This window comes from Sinohyriopsis cumingii, chromosome 10, assembly GCF_028554795.1.
Source record: "Sinohyriopsis cumingii isolate HCF-2022 chromosome 10, ASM2855479v2, whole genome shotgun sequence".
Lineage (NCBI taxonomy): Eukaryota > Metazoa > Mollusca > Bivalvia > Unionida > Unionidae > Sinohyriopsis > Sinohyriopsis cumingii.
In genome coordinates, this window is record NC_142970.1 from 78,236,060 (window position 1) to 78,261,777 (window position 25,718).

At 35.1% G+C, this 25,718-nt stretch overlaps 1 protein-coding gene across 1 annotated transcript; it reads left to right on the forward strand.

The window, feature by feature from the left end:
* Nucleotides 1-246: 246 nt before the first annotated feature.
* LOC149790440 (uncharacterized) lies at nucleotides 247-23,336 on the forward strand. The gene is made up of 5 exons (XM_089972493.1): nucleotides 247-303; nucleotides 6,639-7,528; nucleotides 10,720-10,898; nucleotides 17,308-17,389; nucleotides 23,039-23,336. The coding sequence occupies exons 2-5, from the start codon at nucleotides 6,664-6,666 to the stop codon at nucleotides 23,242-23,244; spliced, it is 1,332 nt and encodes a 443-aa protein (XP_089828619.1). The 5' UTR covers nucleotides 247-303; nucleotides 6,639-6,663; the 3' UTR covers nucleotides 23,245-23,336.
* Nucleotides 23,337-25,718: the final 2,382 nt, after the last annotated feature.

Here is a 25,718-nt window from a genome sequence, read left to right on the forward strand (position 1 = left end):
ATATAATTTCTTTTGTGTGTTGACTTTTGACCCTTTCTATCCAGGAATAAATCTTCATTCAACACGTTTAAATAATTTTCTTAAATAAGGAAATCAATGTTTTCCGTACACTGTGCACCGAGGTATCTTTGCTATAAATATGATAAATTTGTTCACTTACTTTGCTTCGTACATACTAAATGAATCTTTTCTACGTTGGTTGCATAGATAGATACTACAACACTTGATCGGTTACAACTATATCTACGCAGAGCAAGTTACTTCCCTTTTGTCACGCCAGTGTAGGATGAGGGCTGGTTGTTGGTATGTTTACGAAGCTTCAGTTTATTTTATTGAGGTTTTAAACATTCTTAGCTGTTTGCATAAATTGATGATGTTTCACATTTTCCCTTGCAACTATCCATCTATAGATTTTGAGATAGAAGATGGTTCCACTCGAATCAGCGTGCACGTGCTGTTTTAACTTTGTGAATGTCAAGCTTCGGCATTTCATGGATATTGATTGTGGGCAACCTAAAACAGTAATGAATAGCTGTGAACATGTGAAACAACTTTATGCACACTAGGAAAACTGGCTGGAGAATAAATGAACAACAAATTCAAGCGAAAATATATTTTCTGTTTGTGAATATTCATGTCAGTACTCTTATAGAACAAGTCACATTGTATATGTACATTTACTCATTTTAAATTAAATAATAATTGTTCTTTTAAAATGTAACACTAATTTTCCTTAACCAGCGTTTATTCAGTCTTAATTATTGAATGCTCTGCACCTTAACTGTCGCCAAGAAACTTCCAGACGAAAATTATCAATCATTATGGACTTTTACAATGGTGATCATGTACTAAACTTGGGTCAAAGTAAGAGTACGTAGACTGGAATCGTCACAGTCGAGGGTAGTGCGAATTTGTCTATCAATATGCATAGCTTTCAGTATGACATTCAATCCTGAACGTACTGGATCACACCTTTTAGGTTCATTTCATCCAAACCAAAATTGTCTATGTACTTGAACATTGATTTTGCCATATACACCTCTTGGGGCATCAAAATAATGACTTTCCGAAGGAATATAGATGTTTATGAATCCAAATGAAGTGAATATTTGCCACTTAAAAGTTTGTTGAAAAAAATTATAAAAAATGACACCTGTTACTAAAATAGTGTTGAATGCCTTAATGACCCATGTGACTTGTATTACATGTATAATAATTGGTTCTTCATAGTAAGTATGTTCCTCAAAGCATTGGGAATGATATCTGTGTCTGTAGCTAACTGAATTTTCAGGTTAACATCATCAAATACAGCTAAATGTAACTAATTAGTGTAGCACATCGAGTATTTCAACACCGTTTGAGTTGAGATAAAGATAACACATCTCATTAAATACATGGTGCATCAATATTTTTTTATGCCGTCATGACCGGTGGAAGAGTAGCTGTGATCAGTGACTATATTCAGCCCTAACATAGTTGCCTTCCACTGATTTCTTTGCAGTATCAAATATGGGCTCTTCCAAAACTTGGCAAAAACATGTCAGATTAAATGTACATATACCAGTCTTTATCAGCATTGTAAGAAATGAATGGTGTTGCACAGTATGTCAACACGAATTATGTTTAACTCATTTGTGCATGAAGAAATTTGGTAATGTTAGCTACATTTAAAGATGATGACATGAAAATTCAATGAGAAACAGACATGGATATGATTCATAATGATATATGGAAGGATCTGTTGTATGACCAAGATTTTAAGAAAAATGTACAGATAGCATCACCACTACTGTGTATCCTAAATTTGTTGTTTTTCAGTACTGCAGGCTTTATACATACATTATCCCTTTACCTCATGCAAGCGTCTTTGGATGCCTTACACAATTTGCATGGAAGCGCCTTTTGACACCTCTACTCCAGTCGCATGGAAGCGCCTTTTGACGTCGGCTGTAAATATAAGCCATTTTAAGCCAGTTTTCATAGATTCACCTTCGGGGAAAACCCCCTATTAGATACTACATTCATTTCTGTGAATGACAATTACGTCAGATAACGTGGTCACTGTTTATGCACTGGTCGATATCTGCTATTTAAAGTAACTGGTTCATAATCTCCACTCTCCAAAATGGCAGTTGCAGCTTTCATTCAGTACTTACGAAGTTTTCACGATTAGAATCATATCTATGAAAGATTCAATAACTTAGGTAAAGGCTCTGATATTGATGTAGGCAGCAATTAGTTTTTATAAATTATCAAATTCAGATGACTTTGTGATGTAGACGCAGACGAAAAACTTGTAAATTTCGAGTATGAGAAATGGCAGCTACGGTTGGTCACGCGATTTCACTGACATGATGGTGAATGAGTTCTCTCAAGATTTTAAAGCACATAAAAAATTCTTCCGTGAAAAATAATTACCGGTATACAGTTATAACAATCAGACTTTACTCTTACATTTTTCCACATATAATAGATGTGTACCAAAAATGTAAAATGGTTAAAATTGCTGTTAAATGTAATATGCACTACATTGCTTAACAGTTCACAGGTAGGTTTATGCATATGGGGTCAAATAAGTAACAGGTGTTCTATTTATAGTACATTGCACTTTGTAACTATGCTTTATGAGGTAAAGGGTTATACACATTGTACCTACATTACCAGAGGTCTCACTAGGATTTTAAAACTAGGAGTCCAGGACTCCTATTTTGGAAAAAACAGGAGTCCCACCAGCAAAAGTTGCAGTCCCCTACCAGAAGCATACATAAAGTGGCTAAATTTCCAGATGAGTAGAACCAGTGATTGCCATCAAGTTTAATTTTCTAACTTCTTTACACCACTGACATATAACTCTTGTTTGTCCATTAGACACTAGAGTAAGAGTGAATTATATCAGGCCAAGGAAAGGTCTTAGTCCGTGCACTAAGCAAAGCATCACACATAGTGTTCCATGTGAAATATCAGTTCTAGCAACTTCTAGCACTCTGTTGAATCTCATTACAATCTTTGGCAGTTTGCCCCAAAATACTTATCCAAATTGCAAACAGCATTTTGTTTAACTCTCATCATGTCTTGATTTCGAGGTTACATGCACTGCTTATTCAGCTACACTTGGAAACAAACACAGTAATGAAAGGTAAAGTTGTTCATTTGATGTACTCTTACACAAAAGTACGTCACTGGGTCTTTCTGCCTCTGAAGTCAGTCATTGTAAATATGTACATTTTCCCACTACTCTGTAGCTAGTCAAGTCTTTGAACTTGCTGCCAAGCTGTCATGTTCTTCAGACGTACTCTTACAATGACAACATGGTCTTTCAGCCACTGGATGTTCTCATTGTAAATATCAGCACAACTAAAATCATCATTTGATCAACACATTTTCCCACTCAGCAAATGGTTGAAGCATGACTGGCAAGCCCTTGAATTTGCCGTCCGGTAAATGTGTGCATACAGAGGACTCCTGTATAAGTGATTTTCTTTGATGCGTGATTAAGCGTTTCCGAGACCTCTGGTTACTTTTCTTTATTGTACATCATTACTTAGACCAGCAAGTAGATCTCAACTTTTTGGTAGCAGAGACCAACCGTGCCATGCCATGTCATATTTCATAATGAAGTTTTCACCTTCCAATCAGTTTTGACCATTGAATGCTCACTAGTAATTAATAAATTTATATTGACTAACCATGGTATGTGGATGGTAAGTAAAATCGCTCATCTGTTGACCCTTGGCATTAAATCCTTTGGAACAATCACTTTTTTTTAGTATGTCTGAATCTTGTCAGAACAAAACACCTATGTATCTGCATCTATTAATGAACTTGTTTTAAAAATTGCTGATGCATGCGTGGAAAGCAGCATCACCTCCAGGCAAGAACAATGCTTGGAAATCTAACAAGGAAGAGAAAACAGAGACAGATGTCATGTTGGATATTCAAGATAGAGAGAATGATAAATAAATTTTAAAAAAAAATCAAAACTGTAATGAGCTGTAAAAATATGCTTAATAATAATAATAATAATAATAATAATAATAATAATAAATAATAATAATACTAATTTGCTACTATTATTGTTACTAATAGCAGTATTTTCAGTGACATTTAATACTACTTACAGTGGTATTATTGAATAGCAGACATTTACACATATGTACAAGCATATGTACATAGATGCATAATTGCATACATATGTGTTAGTACTTTTCACAACTTCATTTATAGTCTGTACATAATCAAATATTGTTAACAATGGTATGCATCAGTACAAAAGAATACATACATAAATACATGGAGACATATACATACATACATACATACATACATGCATACATGGGGCCCCGAGTGGCCGAGTGGTCTAAAGCGCTCTCCGTTACGGATCACTGCCATCTCACCTCTGTCTGCGCCAGTTCGAGTCTCGGATTCAGCCAATGTGGGTATGTGAGAAAGCTTGCCAGTAGCTTCTTGTGGGTCGGTGGTTCTTTCCGGGGTTTTCCCGGGTTCTTCCTCCACCATTAATACTGGCCGCCATGTATAGCCTATCGTGTGCTGAAAAATGGCGTTAAACCCGACAATAACAACAATAACATACATACATACATACATGAATACATACATACATACATACATACATGTATGCATACATGCATGAATGCATACATGCATGAATGCATACATACATGCATATATACATACATACATACATACTTACATCAATGGACATATGAATGTGCTATAATTTTCTTCCTTTTGTAACATTTTTAGGATAGTTTTTTTATGTGGGATGTGTAAATATCTGTATTCCTTACAATAGCTTCTGCTCTGAAATGCTGAAAAGCCCAATGGTATCTTCCTTGGATTTCTTTTAAGAGCTCATTGTCCTTCAGTAATCTGAAAAAGGTTTCATAAAAAATTTGAATTTTTTTGATTTTCCTGCCTGGAAAGTTTCAAATTAACAGTCTTACAATGTATTTTGTCCAAAACATTGCCAACTCCACCAGACAACTTTCTATACCTGTTCAAAGTTGCATCACTTATCTGATGACCTGTTGATTGTAAGCTTTCTGTAAAGATTAATGAAGCGGAATATATCCTTTGGTGTTTGATGTGGACCAGCTGAGTGTTGAAGTATTTTATGATTATTAGATAAGGACTAATACTAATTAAGGACAAATCTGGGTGTGCTTTTTTCAGACAATTTGAGTTGCTCAGGATGCCAAAGACCAGAGTTATGTTTGCATTGGAACTTTGTTGTGATATCGTTTTCTTTCTCTGTTTAGGTTTTATCTGAGAAATTTCTTTTTTTTTTATCATGAAGCTTAATCTCAGAAGAATTTAAATGAATTTGATGATGACAACATTCTGTACTGTTTTCAGAGAGTTATGGTCCTTGATCATCTTGTGAATACTCCTGCTTTAACATTTATAATTAGATTTATACCAAGTTTCCTTAAAGATTCATGTCATCAAGAGATCAGAAGATTTAATGATGAGTAGATTCTGCAAGAGTTATAGCCCTTGATTGTCATAGCATTGGCATTGCAAATGTTCATTCTTGTGAATGCTAGCACCTATATTTTTGATCTGATTTACAGCAGATTTGCTTTGAAGCTTCATCTCAGCACCCAGTTCCCTGTCCTCCAGTCTTATAGTGGGAGCTGGTAGGGGACAACGGCTATGTGAGTGGCAACTTCTTGTTCTGATTAGGGGGAAATTATAGATTCCCTTGCTACCAAGAATCGAATATTTGATGATTTTTTTGTGTGCTTGAAATGAATCAGTGGTGGATATATTTGTTATGTTATTGAAATCTCCTCACTGGGATCACTACAGTGCCAGAGGAAGTTGATAAGGACTATTCCTTTCACCATTATTATTAATAAACAACAGGACCATGGAATTTTGAGAATATTGGACCATGTGGGAAGACATGTTTCAGTTTCATAATGCTTAAATTGTGTTATTTTGCCCTGTTTATATTGCCATTTTGGTGCATGTTTTCTATTCCTTGGGACACATAGAAAAAATCAGTTTTGTTGATGAACCGGTTCTGATCTGATTAGAAGAAGGAGCCATAATAAGAGTGTTTCTACATACAGGTATTTTGATCCCTCATTTGGGTGAGGTGAAAATTCCATCTTTTTTTTAAAACAATCATCAAAAGACATAAAAGCAGAGGAAAGCCTTCCTTAAACAACAGTCATAACTAGAACAGTAGTTCCCAACCTGTGGGTCAAAGACCCCTGGGGGCTACAGGATTATTACAAGGGGTATGTATTTTCTCAATTAACGGAGCCCAAAGTACAACTATTAGCATGTAGGTGTTCGCAGAGTTTTTTGAAGTTAAGAAGAGGTCTTCATACTCCAAAAAATTGTAGACCATGGAAGTAGATTTATTTATTACTGAAGTTTCTTTTCAGCAGAGATTGCAGCATCAATGCATAGATTTATGTGGTCAGGTAACAAGTTAAATTTATTTAAAAGCATATGTAGGTACAATGATGGTTGTCCCGTAAAGAATCAACAAATGATGGTTCACTAGTTTAAGTGGTTAGCTTTCACTTTTAAATATGGTTATTATAATTTAGATATTATAATTTCGTACCTATCATGACTTAAAGATTTTCTTTTCTTTACAGTTAATCACAACGTTGAAAGGAAGACATGGCTTTGATCACATTCAATTTTAACAGAATTTGTTACCATAGAAATGTCCTTCATAAATTGATGCTCATTAGATACTGGATCACAAGGAATACAAGTCATACCTTGAGACAAAGCATATCTTGTTATTTGAGACCTGCCATTAGCAGTGTGAGACAAAGTAATTTGTACTGTAAACAAAATTTATCTCCCATTAGGAAAGTAAATGCATCATCCTCATTTTCAGTCATTTATAGTCAGTTCGATCGAGATGACTTTGTAAGCATTACAAATCATCGACAAATTCTGCCTTGTTTTAGTGGGCATTATAAAAATACATTGTGTGCAGCTCGCTTTAGCAAGTCTGGATGTCCATTGTTTGCACAAAGGAGGAATAACCATATATTACATAAAGGGTACCAGTCTGCACATTTTAGCATAGTCTTAAAGAAAATAAATACTGTTAGAAGTTTTTCTGATTCGAAGAATGATGAAGAACTTAAATTACTTCTCAATGAGATAATGGATGACTTTCAAGGTGATGTAAATAATAATTCAGTTGAGAAGGATGCAAATGAAACATCCAGAGGTAATGCAAATGACATGGAAACTAAAGTGGAAGCAATTAAAATTTCATCAAAAAGGGGAAAAGTACATGACACCAAGGAAAAGGGTGGTAGCTTTGAAGAACAGAAGTTCAGTGTGACTGAAATGCAGGATAAGTTCAGCATGAGCCATGCTGATTCCACTGTTTTACAAGAAAGTGAGACATCTTCAGCATCCAGTGAATCTGATGAGGAGATTGAAGATTTTGTTGGTGGAGAAAAGGAGGAAGAAGTACAGGAGGAGCTGGAGCCATCTTGGACACCACCCATTTCTCTCATAAGTAGGTAGAGCCATCATTGGTGCTGCCCATCACTCAATATTAGGTGTTGTTACCTTGAGTACCTTCCACTTTTTCATAAGTAGGTAGAGCCACTTTGGGTACCACCTTTTCTCAGTACCAAAGTAAGTGCATTCATTTCTAAAAAAGTAGCTTCGTGCAAGCACCCCAGTACAGTAAAACCTGAGTAAGTGCTGGTGTCATTTGTGACCAAAATTGGCATGCATAGGTCAGTTTTATTATATAAATGTAATCTTAAATGGCTTAAAGGTTTATGTGCTTATTTTTGGTCAATACACCATGCATTGTAGCAATTTTACTTGAAATAGGCACAGCAGAAACTATATTGTATTTAATTCTAATTGACTGGAGTACCTAGATGAATCACAGATAGTTTCAGATATTGAAAGTAGCAATTTAATTTTGTAAGGGTTTTACCACTTCACTAAAAGATGACTTTAAGCGAAACATTTAAAAACATTTTTGAAACCACCCCTATAACTACACATTAGAGCACATGGATATAGCGGTCATCAATTTGTCACTAATGTTACAGGCTAAATTTTGCAACTACATGTTTAAGGAGTTGATTCAAAAGCGAGTGTGAATTGTTTGGACTGTGTTAATTTTTCTGTGAAGTTTTGAAAATTAAAAAAAAAGAATTGCTTGTTCCTATTGCAGTTGATTAAATATGTTTTATCTATTTGCAATTTCAATATGTAATCTAGGTACTTCTCTCAGTTAGAACTAATTACAGTGAGCTAATTTTGAAGTCATATGGCCTTATTCCATGGTGTAATGACCAAAATGAGCACATAAACCCATGCCTGTCAGTTTTTCAAAAGTCAGGTAGGGAGATTGAATAAAAAAAATAGGGGAGGTTGGGTCCTAAAATCAGGTTTTATGCACTCTTTTTAAGCCTTGTTTTCACTACATATTAACCAATCTTCCACTTCCAATATGCGTCTTATTTTCTTCCACAACATGCCTTCTTTTCATAGTCTGGTAATCTGTGGCCAAACTACACTTTAGCTAAAGGTTAATCTTAAATAAACAAGCAAGAAAACCAGCATCCTTATCATTGCAATTATCGTGTGAAAAGGACTGGCCCTCTGACATAATTTGAAGAAACCATGTTCTACTGTGTTATGTAAGCACCAGAATTTGATTTTGGTGCCCTATTTTGTTGTAACTAATGTACCTAAATCTGTAACTAATGTACCTAAATCTGTAAAATACGTAACTAATGTACCTAAATCTGTAACTAATGTACCTAAATCTGTAACTAATGTTCCTAAATATGTAACTAATGTAACTAATATACCTAAATATGTAACTAATGGACCTGAATATGCACCTAAATCTGTAACTAATGTACCTAAATCTGTAACTAATGTACCTAAATATGTAACTAATGTACCTAAATCTGTAATGTACCTAAATCTGTAACTAATGTACCTAAATTTGTAACTAATGTACCTAAGTCTGTAACTAATGTACCTAAATATGCAGTCTCAAGGTACATGTATTGTACATGTGACAACTTATTTTCCCACATTTTTGTCCCTTTTTTACTCTCAACTCGAAAGGCATGAAACATATTTATTCAGAATAATTTTTTGAGGATATGTAAACTGCATGGTATGTTTCTTCATTCCTTCTTTTAATTTAATGGTGGTAATTAATGTTTTTATATATGGTACAGTAATGCCAGGTGTTCACTCACGTAAGTTTCTTTGGTGGGAATGGAGATGCTATGGTGTCAGAGTGATCATTCTTAGGATTAGAACTAATTGCAAACAAATTTTATTGTTGAAGTTTATGTTTTATTGTGGATTTTAGTATCATTGTAAGGTCAGAAACATTCATAAAGAGAGGGTACATCATTATGTGGTTTACTGACTGAACATTGTTAAGATCTTGTCTTAAACTTATCATTGAAAGAGAGGGTATATCATCGTGTGTATTGTTGTTGTTGTATGGTTTAATGCCATTTTTCAGCACAAGATAGGCTATACATGGTGGCCAGTATAACTGGTGGAGGAAGAACCCTTGAAAACTCAGAGAAAAACCACTGACCCACGAGAAGCTACTGGCAGGCTTTCCCACGTACCCATGCCGAGCCTTGGACTCGTGTGTATTGACTACACAGTGTTAAGATCATATGTTAATCTTGTCATAAAAGAGGGTATATCATTATGTGTATTGACTACACAGTGTTAAGATCACATGTTAATCTTGTCATAAAAGAGGGTATATCGTTATCTAGTTGATTGAAAAAGACATTATTAAGATCATGTGCTAAACTTAACATAGAAAGAGGGATTTTCATTGTGTAGTTTATCAACAGCACTGTGTAAAGATCTTGTGTTAAACTTTGATACAAGTCATAGAATGCAAGGATACATCATTGTGTACTTTGCAGTTCAGCTGGTGTTTCAAATCTGACTGCCTCATGACTCTACACTGTGATTAGAAACTGTCTATCTTGGCAGATATTGAAAGGGATTCCAGATATTCTCTACTAAAGTCAGTGAAATCAATGTGTCACACAGCATTATTGATCTGCCAGTTGATTTCACAATGACTGTGTTGAGGCAGAGACTGAGGAGATTCAAATAAAAGAGACAAAGGAAGGTGCATAAAATACCTGCAATTCATAACTACCTAGACTATTTCTTTGAGACAAAATATGCCGTTGATGTGTGTCAGCACAGTAATTTACAGAAAAATCATGCACTTTGTTTGCCAGAAATTTCTTCACAAATAAAAACCATTTTATTCAGATCAGTTCGGCTATTTCTGTGATTGTATTGACTTGGATTGACTGAGAGTTACAAATGAAAAAGTAATGGTTCAGTCATTTGTAACATCTTGGTCCATCCTTGTTTTGTAAATAGCCAAAGCACTCAGAATGGTAGCTGTCGACATGCATTCAGGGTATTTATATTATTGACCTCAAAACAAGTGGCACAGAGTCTCGTAAGTGTATCTCAGTATAATTTAGAGACTGGAAAAATGTTGGGCACAATATTTACAGGATTTACCAACTCCACATACCTCAACCATATTGAAATTAAAAGGCTCGGCTGATTGTTTTCTCTCATTTTGTTCATTGTGTTTCATGTTATCTTTGTTTTTGATGATTTCAACATCCATTCATTCCTTTATTCCTTTATTTGTGTATTCAACAGGAGGAACAAGTGGTGTATTTGAATTAGATGAACTTATGGTTGTGTTGAGAGAAAGCAATGCCATAGATACCTGTGTTCTGCGACTCCCTCCTGAGGCCAAACTTGCAGAATACATGGTCATTGTCAGCGGGACATCTCTCCGACACATTCTGGCCATAGCACAGGAAATCAGAAAGATTGTACGTAGCATTGCCACTAAATTATTTCTTCATCTGTGTTGGATGTAAAGCTGTAAAAAAATGATTACATGTTCACACATCTTGTACAAAATGAAGACATTCATTTACATGTTTACATTTGATGACAGTGGTTTTCTTGGTAAGAAAATAAGTTATAGTCAGTCTCAGTGTTGAGCCAAAAAAGTTTTAACGTTATAGAATAAGTACAGCTGTTGCTAAAATAAACAAATATTTTGTTTTAAGTTTGTTAGCTTTACAGTCATCAGCAGCATAGAGATCCATCACAAAACATAATGACCGCTCCAGTGGCAATGTGGTTAGAGCATCCACCTCAGATGCGTGAGGTTGCGGGTTCGAACCCTGGCTGAGTTATACCAGAGACTTATAAAAAATGGTGCTTTTAGCTGCCTTGCTTGGATCTCAGCAGTAAGTGGTTAGTGTTTAGGACTGGTCAGCCTGGTATCAGAATAATGTGAGTGGGTGGGACATCATGCTACATGTTTGTGGCATGATGCCCCAGTGCTAGACATCACTATAAACTGTCACACTGCTGACATCATAGTGATATGACTGAAAAATTGTTAAAGCTACATTATAAATCCAAAACACACACACACTAATGGTAAATATGCATTGGTAGCTTTGGATTAAGTCAATTAACTGTCAATGCAGTTATTTCTGAAAGAAATCTGTAATTTCTCATTTATTCTAAGCTAAATACTACTCTAGATTTTAACTTTAATAGTCATATTTCTCTGGTGAGATGTGTAACAATTTTAGTCATATCCCTACAGTATTTGCGGCATGGCAGATTATAATGGTGAATGGGACTTCTGCTGCAGACTTGTGGCATCATACTCCACCCAATTGTCGAAATGGAGTAGTCTCATTTAGTCAGTTCTGTTATAATGAACATGTCTAGGGTAAAGCACAGGGCCAGTACAATGTGCTAATAAATATTTGAGGGAAGATATGGCAGGTCATTTCCATATTGTTGAAATGAAGTAGGACTCCTTAATTTGAGACCTCATATGGTAAATAGTGATTACTCAGCAAATGAAACATACATGGATACGTTCAAAAATGTTTTCGACATAAAACCTGTGGTGTTTATGATTGTTACCTCCTCTTAATATGTTGAAAATGTTTTTTTGAAATTTTTAAATCTATAGTTTCCAATTTACAATTTAGTGTCATAAACATGTCTTCAGTAGTCTGATTCCCTGCTTCATATGCTCCTTGCATCGCACTCTGCTATACATAAATTGTGTGAATGTGTATGTGTGTTTTGATTTTTAATGTAGCTTTAACAATTTGAGTCATATCGCTACAATGTCTGCAGTATGGCAGTTTATAGTGATTTGCTAGCACTGGAGTATAAGTTTTTGGCATGACTCAGCTGGGGTTTGAATCCACGACCTCCTGCATCTGAGACAGATGCTCTTACTACTTAGGCCACCAGAGTGGTCATAGCACAAGTGAACAAAGCATAGTTAAACCATGTCACATGAGGCAAGTCATTCAGTTCCAGCAGGAGCAGAACTGATTGGTAAAAACACAAAACATCAGTGATGTTCCATAGCCCATGAACTGGTAAAACTGGCATTCACCTATATATATATATATATACACTATTGTGTGAGGACTATGGTGATTGTTTTTTTCCATGCACTTGGCCATTTTACTTTTGAAATTGAAGAAAGTAAGGTAGTCTTGAAAGCTGTAATTGGTTGATAAATGAGGATCTTTTTTGAACCTGTTTAGCAGCCATATTCTGGGTCTAAAGGGGTTCATGTTTGTGCTTTCGACAATTCAGCATTGTGCTGGTACCATCTTTGTAATCTAATTCTGTAGCATATTAGTTGCACATTACCTACTTTCGCCATTTTTACGATTGTGAAATATTTCCTTTGTTTAGATCACCTATTTTTTTGTCAGCCAATATGATGTGACCACAATTTCCAACATTTTTCACATCAAAGATAAAATGTTGAGTTCGTAAACATTTGTGTGACACAAAATGATGTCATTTACATGTGTGAACATGAGCTCCCTAGTTGGTTGGTAGTAAAAGTAGCTGTGTACAGTTTTGTATTTTGCATAGGGTTAGAATTTTAAAGAAAAAGAATTTCCCAGGTTTCCTCACTGGTTATACTGGCTATTTAAAAAGGACCTTGTATATCATAGGTATTTGTTCAAAGAACTTTTATTTCCATTATTTTGGTGTTTGATTGATGGGTGCAATATGGGTTATAGAGTATACAGCTGGGCCTTACTCCAGATGTGCACCTTTAAAAAAAACTGCTTGCTCCACTTGGTCATTTTCACTTCCTGAACTTCAGAGGTAAATTGTAAAGAAAGAGCCAATAACTTTTTTACATATTATATATTTGGTAATTTATTCATTACACTTTCAGAAGCAGCTATTGTATAGTCTGGCAAAATTCATTCTCCCTCTTTTAATAGCTGCTGAAGGTAGTGTTCTTTAGACTAATTCAGGCTGATTTTTTGAGCACAAGGGAGCAGTCATTTTAGCTAGCAGTGTGCTTAGATCATGTACAATTTCCTTAGAATTCTTCAACTCATCCAGGTTCAGCATGCCCAGAATATGGTGGTTGCACTATGATGCTAATATGTCTTGCTGTCTTCTAATTCTTTAGTGTACTGCTGAATTTCAAGTCTTACTACACATTCTCTATTTTCCCACTTAAATTTGTTGACTCCTCCCCCACATTCAGTTTTAGCTCCCTGTCTAGTTTATGATTAGATAGCTTGTAGCCTTTGAATTTATGGCAGATGTGTCAAGTTCTTAACACGGGATGTGTAAGATCCATACTCCGCCCTGGGCATTAACTAAAGCTACGAACAAAGGATTCCATCTCTTTGAAGTATTTCTGGCAGTCCAAGATTGCATAACACCTATGTAGGTACTCCTAACGGCCTAATAAATTAAATTCAGTAAGAATATAATCTGGATACAAAACTCCCCCAAAGAAGAATTTGTTACAGAAAAGTTATTTTGAAATTATATTTTCAATCTAAACTGTCACTCCATAATAATTATGTTGTCCTTCATATTATGTGTATTATAAAAATGTTTTGATGTGAGTTTGTTTTAGTTTATCAAATCTGTTCCAAAGGAAAGCTTTAGTTCAGCTGGCCAAAATGCCAAGCGAGTATATGGCAATAGCTCTGTATTTGTTGTCAGTTCTCCATCCTTCAATAATTTCTTGTTACCACTTGTCCATATTTCTGATCCAGTTTTGATCAAACTTGGAATGTGAGTTTATATCATTAAAATCATGAACAAGTTTGATAATGAGCAGGATTCAAACATGTTAATGGTATCTTACATTGGATCCTCTTTGTTACCAATCTGGAGGCCATATTTCTAATTGGATTTTTATTAAACTTTGAATATATGCATCTGTTATCAAGACCTAGACAAGTAAACTAAGTAAGAACCATGTGTCTAATGAGGTGATTTTGAATCTGAATGGCTGAGATTGTGACAACTATACACATATCACATTACTGTGATAATAATATATATATACATATATCACATTAAAGTGATAATATATACATATTGCATTACAGTGATAATTATATTTACATATTGCATTACAGTAATAATAATATATATATATATATATATTTTGCATTGATGTGATAATAATATATACATATTGGATTACTGTTATAATAATATATATACATATATCATATTACAGTGATAATAATATGTATATACATATTGCATTATATTTATAATAATATAAATAATATATCTACATATTGCATTACTGTGATAATAATATATATATATATATATATATATATATATATATATATATATATATATATACACACACACACACATACCATATTACATTTCAGTGATAATAATATACACATATCATGATCCAGGATAAGTTTGATAATGAGCAAGATGCATGCATAATAATGCAGTGACCTTGTGCCTGATTCACTGATCTTGTTGCCATTCTCGATGCCATATTTCTGATCCAGTTTTGCTCCAACTTGACATTTCTTAGATGGATTTAGTAGTGAGTGAGATCAGCTCTTCTTGATATAATTTTGTGTCAGATTGGCTGACTTTTTTGCCACTCAGAGAGCCATATTTGTGATCTGGTTTGGATCATAGTTTGGAGTATATGCTTTTATAATGGGATAATGAAATATATCTCAGAGAAGAAAGGATATTGGTTTATGATGCCTAGTTGTTGCAACATGGAATAGGTGATAGTCAGATATTTAATATGGACATCACAGTGACCATCTTGAAAATCTTCTTATCATTACTCTTCATGCTTATTCATTAAGAGACCTCATATGATCTCTAGGTGGTGCGAAATGAAAATTGTACTGATCTGACATCCAACATGACCACCATCTTGAAAATCTTTTTGTTACTACTCTTCCTAAACAGAATAACATATTGAATGTAGTTTTCAACATAACACTTACGATATTTAGTTTGTCTTAAAATGAAAATAGTGCCGACCTGACTGCCAATATAGCCATTAAAGCATCCATCTCGAAAATTTTGTTATTGCTACTCCTCCAGAACAGAAAAGTTATATCGACATTGAGGATTCACCAGAAGACTTGTCTAGTTGGTTCTAAATGAAAATGATTCTGCTATGACATCCAATAAGGCTGCCATATTGGCCGTCATGAAAATCTTGTAGACACTACTTCTGAATGATCATATCAGCCTGGGGTTTTCAATGAAATACTTCCTGTCATGTCTAGCTAGTCATAAAAAATATAGATAATAAAAACAAAATGTACATGTTATGTTTAATTGATATAAAAGAAATATATAACACATAAAGTGGAAGTTTTCACTTCATTCGTGAAATATTTTCTTATTGCATGTATTATTAGCAAGACCAAGGCATATTTATGAGGTCATCTGGCATTAATGTAAAATTTGTTATCACTTTAGAGACTTTTTTCTTTGTAAATAAGATTTTGATAACAAAAAACAGGGTACTAAACTTTCATTTTTAGTATACCCAGATTTCATTGTGACAACACAGTGCACAATATTCAGTCTGGCTTGTACTAAATCACAAGTTTTGGTTGACTTCATCCCAAAATTTCCATATTCTTTAACATCGATTTTTGCTATATATATTTATTGGGGCAGTAAATAATTACCTTCCAAATGAAAATGGATGTATGAGGATCCTGATAAAGTGAATAATTGCCATTTAAAGGAGTGTGAAATAACATTTTTAAAAATGATACCCATTACTGTAATGTTTGGCAATGAATGCCTACATGACCTGTATGACTGGCACTGTAACAAATTGATCGCATCTACATCATTCAGAGGAATAAAGACACATCCCAAAAGTAACACAACTTTCTTCTCATTTTATAATCTTCATAAATTGTGAATTTTATATATTTAATTACAATTATGAAAAACAATTCATTCATGTGTCACAGACTAAAATTAGTTACTATGCTTAAAAAAATGGTAAAGTCAAAAAATTAACAAGTTTCCCACATATTTATCCCTAGTGGATAAATAATGACCAAATAATTTTGCATCATGGGATAGGGTAGAGGAATTAAGATTTGGAAAGGTAAAGTACTATATATAGTTGCTTTTAACTTGAGATTGTTTCCCCCAAAATGTTAAATCATGCAGAGAGGATTCACTTCTAAGCCAATTATATTAAAATCTTCAACTTATAAGTTGATTGTGCTGATATTCTTAACCAAATCCTGTCTGTTAAGCACAACAATGAAGTTGATAATTGATGACAAGTGTTTTAGAAAATTAAATACTGTTTCTTGTCAGATCAAAATTAAATATTAGGAAATTAATATTGACTTAGATTGGAATAAGCATGAATACAATAATGCTAGTAAAGCAATGTATTTTCCTGACAGAAGTAATAATAACATTAATTTTGGTGTCTTTAAAGGTCAGAGAAATTACCAGTTTGCAGGTTTGAACATAGTGTTACCTTATGTATGTGTGTGTGTGTACATCGTAAGTGGATGCTTTTCCCAATAATTAATTTGACAAGAAACAGTTTCCCTAAAACACTTGTCATGAGTCATTAACTTCAGTTGTGTGCAAAACAGACAGGTTTGGTCAGAACAGAACGGTTTTGGTCAGAACAGACAGGTTTTGGTCAAGATTTGCTTACAAGTTGAAGATTGTAATAAATCTGACTTAGATGTGAATGTATACTTAATGAGCAACCATGATGAGGAGATCAAACACTTGAGATAACAGATGAACACAACTGGTATCATGTTATATATATATATATATATATATATATATATATATATATATATATATATATATATATATATATATATGGTGCAGGTACCCCATTTAATTCCTTTCTTGCAGCACAAGAAGAAAAAGGGACCAAGAGACCCACATTTGGTAATTGAGGGAATGGACACTAAGGATTGGTTAGCAGTGAACCTTGGTAAGTACATGTAAAGCAACATATTTTCATCCATTTTGAGAGACATCAGAACCATTCCTACACAATTTGAGATACATTAGAACCCCTTTATCCAAACTCCCTTGAGTACTTAAAAATCCATGCAGTTGAATAGGATTGTTTATGATGTATTAAGTTGAAGGATGTGCTATGAAATATGACTCAGGAATCTGTAGGTGTGCAACAGTCTTGGATTTAAACTAAGGCTCCAACAACAACCCTCTTTTCCCAGTCTCTGGGTTTGGGTGTGTGCCTGTGGGTTGGGTTTGCAGAGACTGAGTGGAGATAAAGCAGAGATTCAGGCAAGGCTTCAGAATATAATGTGGTACTATAACTTGTGAGATTGCCTTTTAATTTTCTAATATTAGATTTTGAGTTATAGTTATTTTTCAGATAGTATATTTATTATTTATTTAATTGATTTTTAATAGTACTGTCCAGAAGAGCTGGATAGCTTGATGTCCTTTTACATCCAACCATCCATTTCCATTTGTTATTACTCTGCCTAAACTTTTTACAGGATTGCCATGAAACTTTATGTGTATGTTCATCCCAGTGTCTGCTTGGGCCTAAATGAAAACTGCTACTTAGGAATTCCATTATGGCTTCCACAGCAGCCATCTTCAAAAGTCTTGATATCCTTACTCTAGTTGAATGGATGGTCATACCAGCATGGCTTTTCACTTTAAAACTTCTTAATGATGTTTAGTTGGTCCTGAATGAAAATGGCAATGATCTGACCTCAGACTTAACTACCATCTTGATGTCTTGTTGTTGCTACTCATTCGAACTAGAAAGCCACACCAACATGGTTTTCACCAGAGGACTTCTTAGTTGGTCCTGACTGAAATTAATGTAGATCCGACATTTAATATGGTCCTCATGGTGGCGATCTTGAAAATCATTGTCACTGTAGAATTTATTATCATGAGTTGCTCCTAAATGAGACTGGTGCCCTACAGACATCCTTAGTGATCCTATATGGCTGCCACAGTGAAGATGTTGACAGTCTTTGACTAATGGTCATATTGGCAAGGACCATCAGTCTTCTAGTGGTGTCTACTTTGTCCTAAATGAAAGTGGTGCTGATCTCACAGCCGATATGGCTGTCACAGTGGTTAATTAGAATATCAGAGATTGTGTCAGCAATTGGCAAGTAATAAGAAATGGTCTTTTCTTGAATTATTGAAAATCCTTTTCAGACAGAAGAGCAATAATCCATTTGAGGGACTCTTGTTGATCTCTGTACTCATCTTTTCTCCTTCTTACAAGTTCTTTTTTAGTTTCTTATTTAAATATATTCCCTGATCACAATAATATTAGGAATATAAGCCTTACTACCTCCTGAATCCAGACCTCCCAAAGATGAAAATTCAGCTTTTTTGTCTATATGGTATAGACAAAGGGCAATAACTCTTGCCCCTTACCTGCCTTGTTGCTGTTCATAGCGCCTCCCAAAATCCAATGGAAAGTTTATTTTATCCCTTCCTTTGAGGATTTTGTTATTTTTGGATTTATTGAGGATTCTTCTACAGGTGTTATGCATTATTTTTTAAATTTTTTATCATAATTATGGAAATTATATTCACCTACATGTATGTGGACGCTGTGTTCTCTGACTGCATGGTTACATTGTAATAGAAAGTGCTGAAATTCATGTTTGTGCACAATCTTTTTATTTGTCACCTTTGCTATAGCAGGTGTCTCTGGCATTATTAACACAGTTAACTATTCATTTTTTTAAATCTTTACTTTGCTTTTCAAAACTAACCCAAATGATGCAGTTTGCTAAATGCAAAAATTTGAAGCCAGTGAGAATTCTCAAGACCTGCATGTCACTTGCACAAAGTGTACATCATTAGTTACATGCAACCTATGCACCAGTTGGTTGGAGAATACAAGGTTGATAGTTTTAAGGAAAACTGCAAGAAACCGAGCGATGTGGAAAATCAAAGGACTGAAAGTACTGATGTTTTGACCATTAGCCTTATACTGAGTCTTGGACCATCCTGGTGGGGGATTTCATTGGGGCCCCTTCCCCAACAAGATACGATAAATATTACCTACTGCTGCCATTACATCATTGAAAATATTGGAAGTTGTGACTTCATCTCCACTGTATACACCTTCTCAGGAGGTACAGGCATGTTATTTGGTACAACAATTGATAACAGAATTGATTGATTATAGCCATTTTTTCCCCTGTTCTTCTGTTTTAGTCAAGAGTCTCAAAACTTTAGGAGAGTTTCAGCCCAATTTTAGTTGGCTCAGGTGGCTTAAGCCCCCTTGCATATTCAAGCGTGGCCTTCGGGTTAGCATGTCTGGGCTTTATAAATGACTTAAATGAGCCATGCTGTCTAGCTGCACCTCAGTTTTAATGCTGTCCTGACTGCTAACTGTACCATCCAGCTGTCCTGGTTCTTGATCCATACCATTTAGTTGCACCTCAGTTTTGATGCTGTATCAGCTGCCAAAGATACAGTTCAGATGACCAGCTCTTGATCTATACCATTCAGTTGTCCGTACATATCATCCTATGCCTCATCAACTTGAGCATAGAACACTAATATTGCCATGGATCTTATTGATACCATTACTCCGGCAGTACAGCTGTCTGCACTGCTGTATGCCCCACCACCTGTACTTGTTGCTTTTTATTTCAGCAAGTCGTCTGGACTGATTTGACAACTACATTTTGTGGATACAGCTAACCATTTACTCACAACTTACCCTCTTGGATGGTACTGTGACAGTCTTAAGAGATGATGGCCTTGCTTTGCCTATGCCTCTGGGAATGTATTATATGGATATTAATGTTGATCCTGACCAAGACAACTCACATAGTGAGTGTGGGGATAAACCTGATGATGGTTCATGCTTAGATCCCATCATGGAGTGGACTGAGTATAGCTTTACAGTGGCAATAGAGTAATTCATCAGGTGTTGCTGAACTCCACCACCTGTCCCTTCTACACTCGTATACAGGGTGAAGGTTTCAGTCAATTTTGATGGCAGGGATGTCAACCCTTTCTTCTCGCTTTCCCCACAATTGAGAAAAAATCAAGGCAATTGCAGAGAATTTATCTGCCAGGATTAGTTACCCAGGGAATTTCAAAGCCTTTCTTATTTTTGAGAGTCAACTAACAGCATCCTTAGCAATCTCACAGGTACAAGACCCATTCTGACACCTTCTACTCAGATCTCCTGTCATTAGACGAGAACTGTGCTGCATCAGTCTGACTTTGCCTTTGTATGATACAGCAAAAAAAGGCATTCTGCACACCCCTTCAGAGCTCATTTACAATGTAATGGTTACAACTTTGTTGTTGGATTTGGCTTTTCATGCAGTTTTTGGAGTGCAGACAAGGCTGACAATGTACACACCTGTGAGTCAATGGCTAGAATATCAAAGGTAATTAACAGGGCAATGGAGAATGCTTTGATGGCTGATGCTAACTTTCTTCTTGAATGATGGGATGCATGTTACACTTAACCTCACTCAAGCCACATCCCACCCCGAACCTATCTCTTTCATCCACCTCTGCTGTTTGGTGGCAAGATAGAGGAAGTGCATAGACAGGCATCCTGAGAACTGCCCGTCCATCTCTCTGCACACCAACCATTGCCTTCTACATCTCCGACTCACCCTCAGTGACATGATATTGGATCATTCGCTACACAACCCAAAAGCTAGCTGTGATCCCAGTCATATACATGGAGACAATCTGGTAATCAATTTCAGAGGCAGTCATATCAAAGGGATAGGAAAAAAGTTTCTCTACCCACATGCATCCACTCTCTTGCCATTGACTTGTGTCCTTGACTGCCAACAGAAATATCGATAGGTGTCCAACTGTGTATTTTCAAACAATATTGGATTGGTCTCTTTCCCCCAGTCGAATGGATGATCCAGATTTTCTCAGAGGGGCTTCAGTTTTTCTTTTGTCAACTCCCTACCCTCTTGTCCTCTTCATTCCTGTTGGAAGTATCATTGGACTCAGTAAAGGACACACTTTTGCAGCAAGAGATCCACGTGCTCAATGAGAAGTGTGTGTGTTTCTTTCACACAAGTAGCCAAAATGTGGGGTTTTTTTATATAGAAAAAGTTGATTCCAATTACTATCAAGGACTACATTTTCATGACATTGAACACATTCTGTCATCATGGCCAAGAGGATCTTGGTTATATAATGACCTCTATGACATGTTGATTAACTGGACTTGCATAGGTCGAAATTACTCTGTTTCCCAAGTGGAATCTTTTTTTTGTTCTGACTTGACCAAACAAAATAAGAATTTGAGCCTCTCGCCAGGACCTTTCATAAAAAAACCTGTTTCCTGAGAACATTTGCTTCACTATTTAGAATCAGTGAATTTGCATGCCCCCTCTTTTGACCCAGCCTACCTTCAGTTTTGATCAGATTGTCCATATGATAGCTATATTGTTGCCAGGAATTGGTTGCCATCAGTTGAGAGTCATAATATCATCATCAAACCTGTCTTGTATGGACACAACCCAAGAGGCTTTCAAACAGTACCTAGTACATGTGCTCAGATTTTATTGGAAGCAGACTGTTTGTGGAGCTCAAAGATGCCGCCCCCCTCCCCCACCGTTAAACCTGGGAGAGGACATAATCCCTCAAGCCCTCTCATCTTGGTTGAAGTGGGTAATATGCATGGCATACTCTGAGATGTCACTAGAATGGAGTCACCGCATCTTTGCTTGTAAGATAACAGCAGTCTCTGTGAGCATTGCCATTGACCATCATATCTCTGTCAAAGATATTGTCATGGCCATCGGTTGGTATACATATTGAACCTTCTTGAGTTTTAAACTACAAATCTTGGCTCAACACCAGCACACTCTGGATCTGATAGGCTCAGTCTTAGTCACACCAGACCCAATTGACATCAGAACAACCTCTGGATGGGCACTCTGCAACTTTCACTGAATTCACCTGGAAATTTTAAGTTGTAAGAAGATCTCATTATTTATTGTTCCAAAACATAAATGTCTATGTGTGCTGCCCGCAATTTAGGATAGTGGGTGAATCTTCATATGGGGAACCCAATTTTCTTCCCTCAGAGATTAACCGAAGTATTGGTAGGATGTTTAGCATTGTTACCACCTATTACCTACTCTTCTAATGTTAATGTGATCAGGGAATGTATTCTTTGGAGAAGGTAATTTTTTTTAGTAAATTATGTTTCTCCTAAAATACTTACATTACTTCTTACCCTCCCATCCTCCATGTAATGCTAGCATCTTGTTGCACAATGTTCTGGTCAGCATAAAACTACTACCACCTTTTGGCGGCAAGGGGAGGTAATGAGCAAGAGTTATTGCTCTTTGACTTTATAATATAGACAGAAAAGGTGAATTTTCTTCTTTGGGAGAGCTGGATTCTTGAGTTTGTACATCCTATATTCCCAGCATTAATGAAGATCAGGTAAGTATTCTAAGAGAAACATAATTTATTGAAATTTTTTATTTCTTATATAGATTTAATTTAGTGTCTTCCATGCTTTATCTTTTTCTTTAATTCATTCATTCTACCATTCCTTAATTTTAAATCTTCAGTTGAAATTTGTTGTAACAAATATTCATTGCTTTCTCATTTTTCCCAACAGGAAACATAATATTACATATTTTCCTGCCAGAGACAAGAGCTCTGTATGACCTAGAACTACTTTGGACTGTCGGGGAGAAATATGATGACTTATGTCTTAAGCAACAACAAGAATCTTACACCATGTCCATTGATGATTTGCCATGGTTAAAAGAACTGGAAAGTTCAAAGAAGGAGCAGGCATCAAAATCTGGGAAAAAATGTTGATTGTAAAAGGGACAATTGACCTGGATGACTGGATGTGATAATATTTTAAGCCTTTACAATTTTCTGATGAATAAAATGAGTGTTTTGAAAAAGTTCTTGCTTTAGTTTTGCAGTACATGCAACACATATATATATATATATATATATACATATATATATATATATATATATATATATATATATATATATATATATATATATATATATATAGTTTCATATTGATGACCTTACATGTATAATTTGTCATTGAAATTGATGGATATGGATAGCTTCTTAAAAAAAACACCATCTTAATAGAACGTTAATTAATGTCACTAATCAGATAAGAAATTTGAAAAGGTTGACAATTTTGCAGAAAAAGTCTGTAAACAATGCCTCACAACTTGTAAATAAATTGATAAAAGGTACAAGCAGTTCAACTAGGTAATCACTGCATTGTTGGTTAAATTTTCATCCATTCATGTTACTGAGGGATTTCATTTTTCTAAGCTTAGTGTATGATATCAGTGTGTTCTAATACATGCAAAATTCTTTATCCTTATATTAATCAAATAACCATTTCACAAATTCTGTACTGTATATATTTGATTACAAGTTAACTACAAGTTGACCTTTGCTTTTACAGCTACAATTTCTCTTGATCCTCCTACAAGTCATAGAGTATTTGCAAGTAAGATCTGCCTTAATGGGTGACTTGTTGTCAGTGAATCAGAGTTGCACTTGGGAAAAAAATAAACAATCAAAACTAATGTAAAATACATTTATATTACAGAGTGAAATATGTCACAAATAAAATCACAATTAAAAATTTGTTTATCATCATGTAATAAATTTCATAATGCTTGAAATTATAGGTTCATGCATATGATAAATCCATTAATTAAATTATAGGTCATTTACTAATAGTTGTTCAGAATGATCTGATTCACATATCCCATTTTGTTTTATTTCAGCATGTCTTACAAATAAACAATGAAAGTCCACATTTTGTGATTTACATTATCACATAAATTTCACTATCTCATGCAGGGGTGGGCAGGCTGTGACCCACAGGCTGGATCTGGCCTGAGACCTGATTTTATCTGTTAATTTACATCATAGAGCGTGGCTTTAAATATCACTTATCCCTGGTGTTATTTGCCCATGCCTGGAGTTATGTACCCATGCCTGATCAAATGTCATCCGGTACATACTGCAAGAATTCATCCTCATTGCCTGTTACAGTTCTGAAATCCTCCATCATTGTATTGTCATTGTGAATTGTCATCTAGTCATCATAAATATTGTCTAACTGTTTCCTTGTCTTCACTGTCATATGCACGAGCCTGTGTAGAAAGTGAGCTTGTAAGTAACACTTTGATCATATGGCCTATTAAATGATGCATCTGAACATGTCAGTTGTGCAGCAAGATCACAGATATCCACCCTCTTTACCTGGCTCTGAGCAAGCATCTAACTTGCAGTTTGATCAAAGGGTTGACGTATGGGAAAATAAAGAGGATGTTGCATTTACAAACTAAGTGATTAAGCTCCAACATATTCAGGATGCTGTAGAACTCTACTTGACATTGAACAAATATTAAATTTGGGGTTTGATTTCAAGGATTGTCAACCTGAAAAGAAAGTGAATGCTGCCTTTACAAGCTAAGGATTTAATGGGTCACATGCACTAGCAGATAACTTAAGACATATCACTTGGGAATTAAAGTTAACTTATGGAAAAGGAAAAAACAAATTAAATCAAAACTTCTTATATCAAAGACAGTGTTTATACAATAAAACAAAAATATTTCAAATATAGGTTGTTTGGACTCGCATGTAAATAAGTGCAATGTACTCACTTGTAAACAACCATTTTAAACAACATTGATGGACACTTTATTTTGCAGTGGGTAGTATTTAATTTACCAGAATTATTTTTAAATTATGAAAATTCAAATAACTAAGTACAGGTAGTGTGTATTGAATAATATAAACAGTGCATACCAAATACATATTTCTGAATGGGAATAGTGGATTGAAAACATAAGAACATTTGAATTGACAACATTTGTATGCACTGCAAACTTCTAGAATTTTCAACATTACCCCTAGATTTATCAAATTATTTTGTATTTAACACTTATAAGACTCCCTCTAATTAAATTTACTGAAAACTTTGACTTGCATATAAAGTATATTGTGTTTAAAAGTGGAGTTGTGTGAACTATGATGCCTCTAATGGGTAGTTTAAACCTGAACCAGATAGTTGATTAGCAATGGGTTTTTTGTTGCTGTTAAAGTACAGCAACACAAGCAGATCACTTATTGTAATTGGAGTAAAGTGCCTTTCCCAAAGGACACACCATGGTAGCCACTCTGGGCTAATCCAATGATATGACGTGAACCACAATAACATTTCAGTTAGGAGTTCAACATGCTAACCTTTGTCAGACCGGTCAACTCTAAGAAGACCCTAACAAGACCTAAGGTGT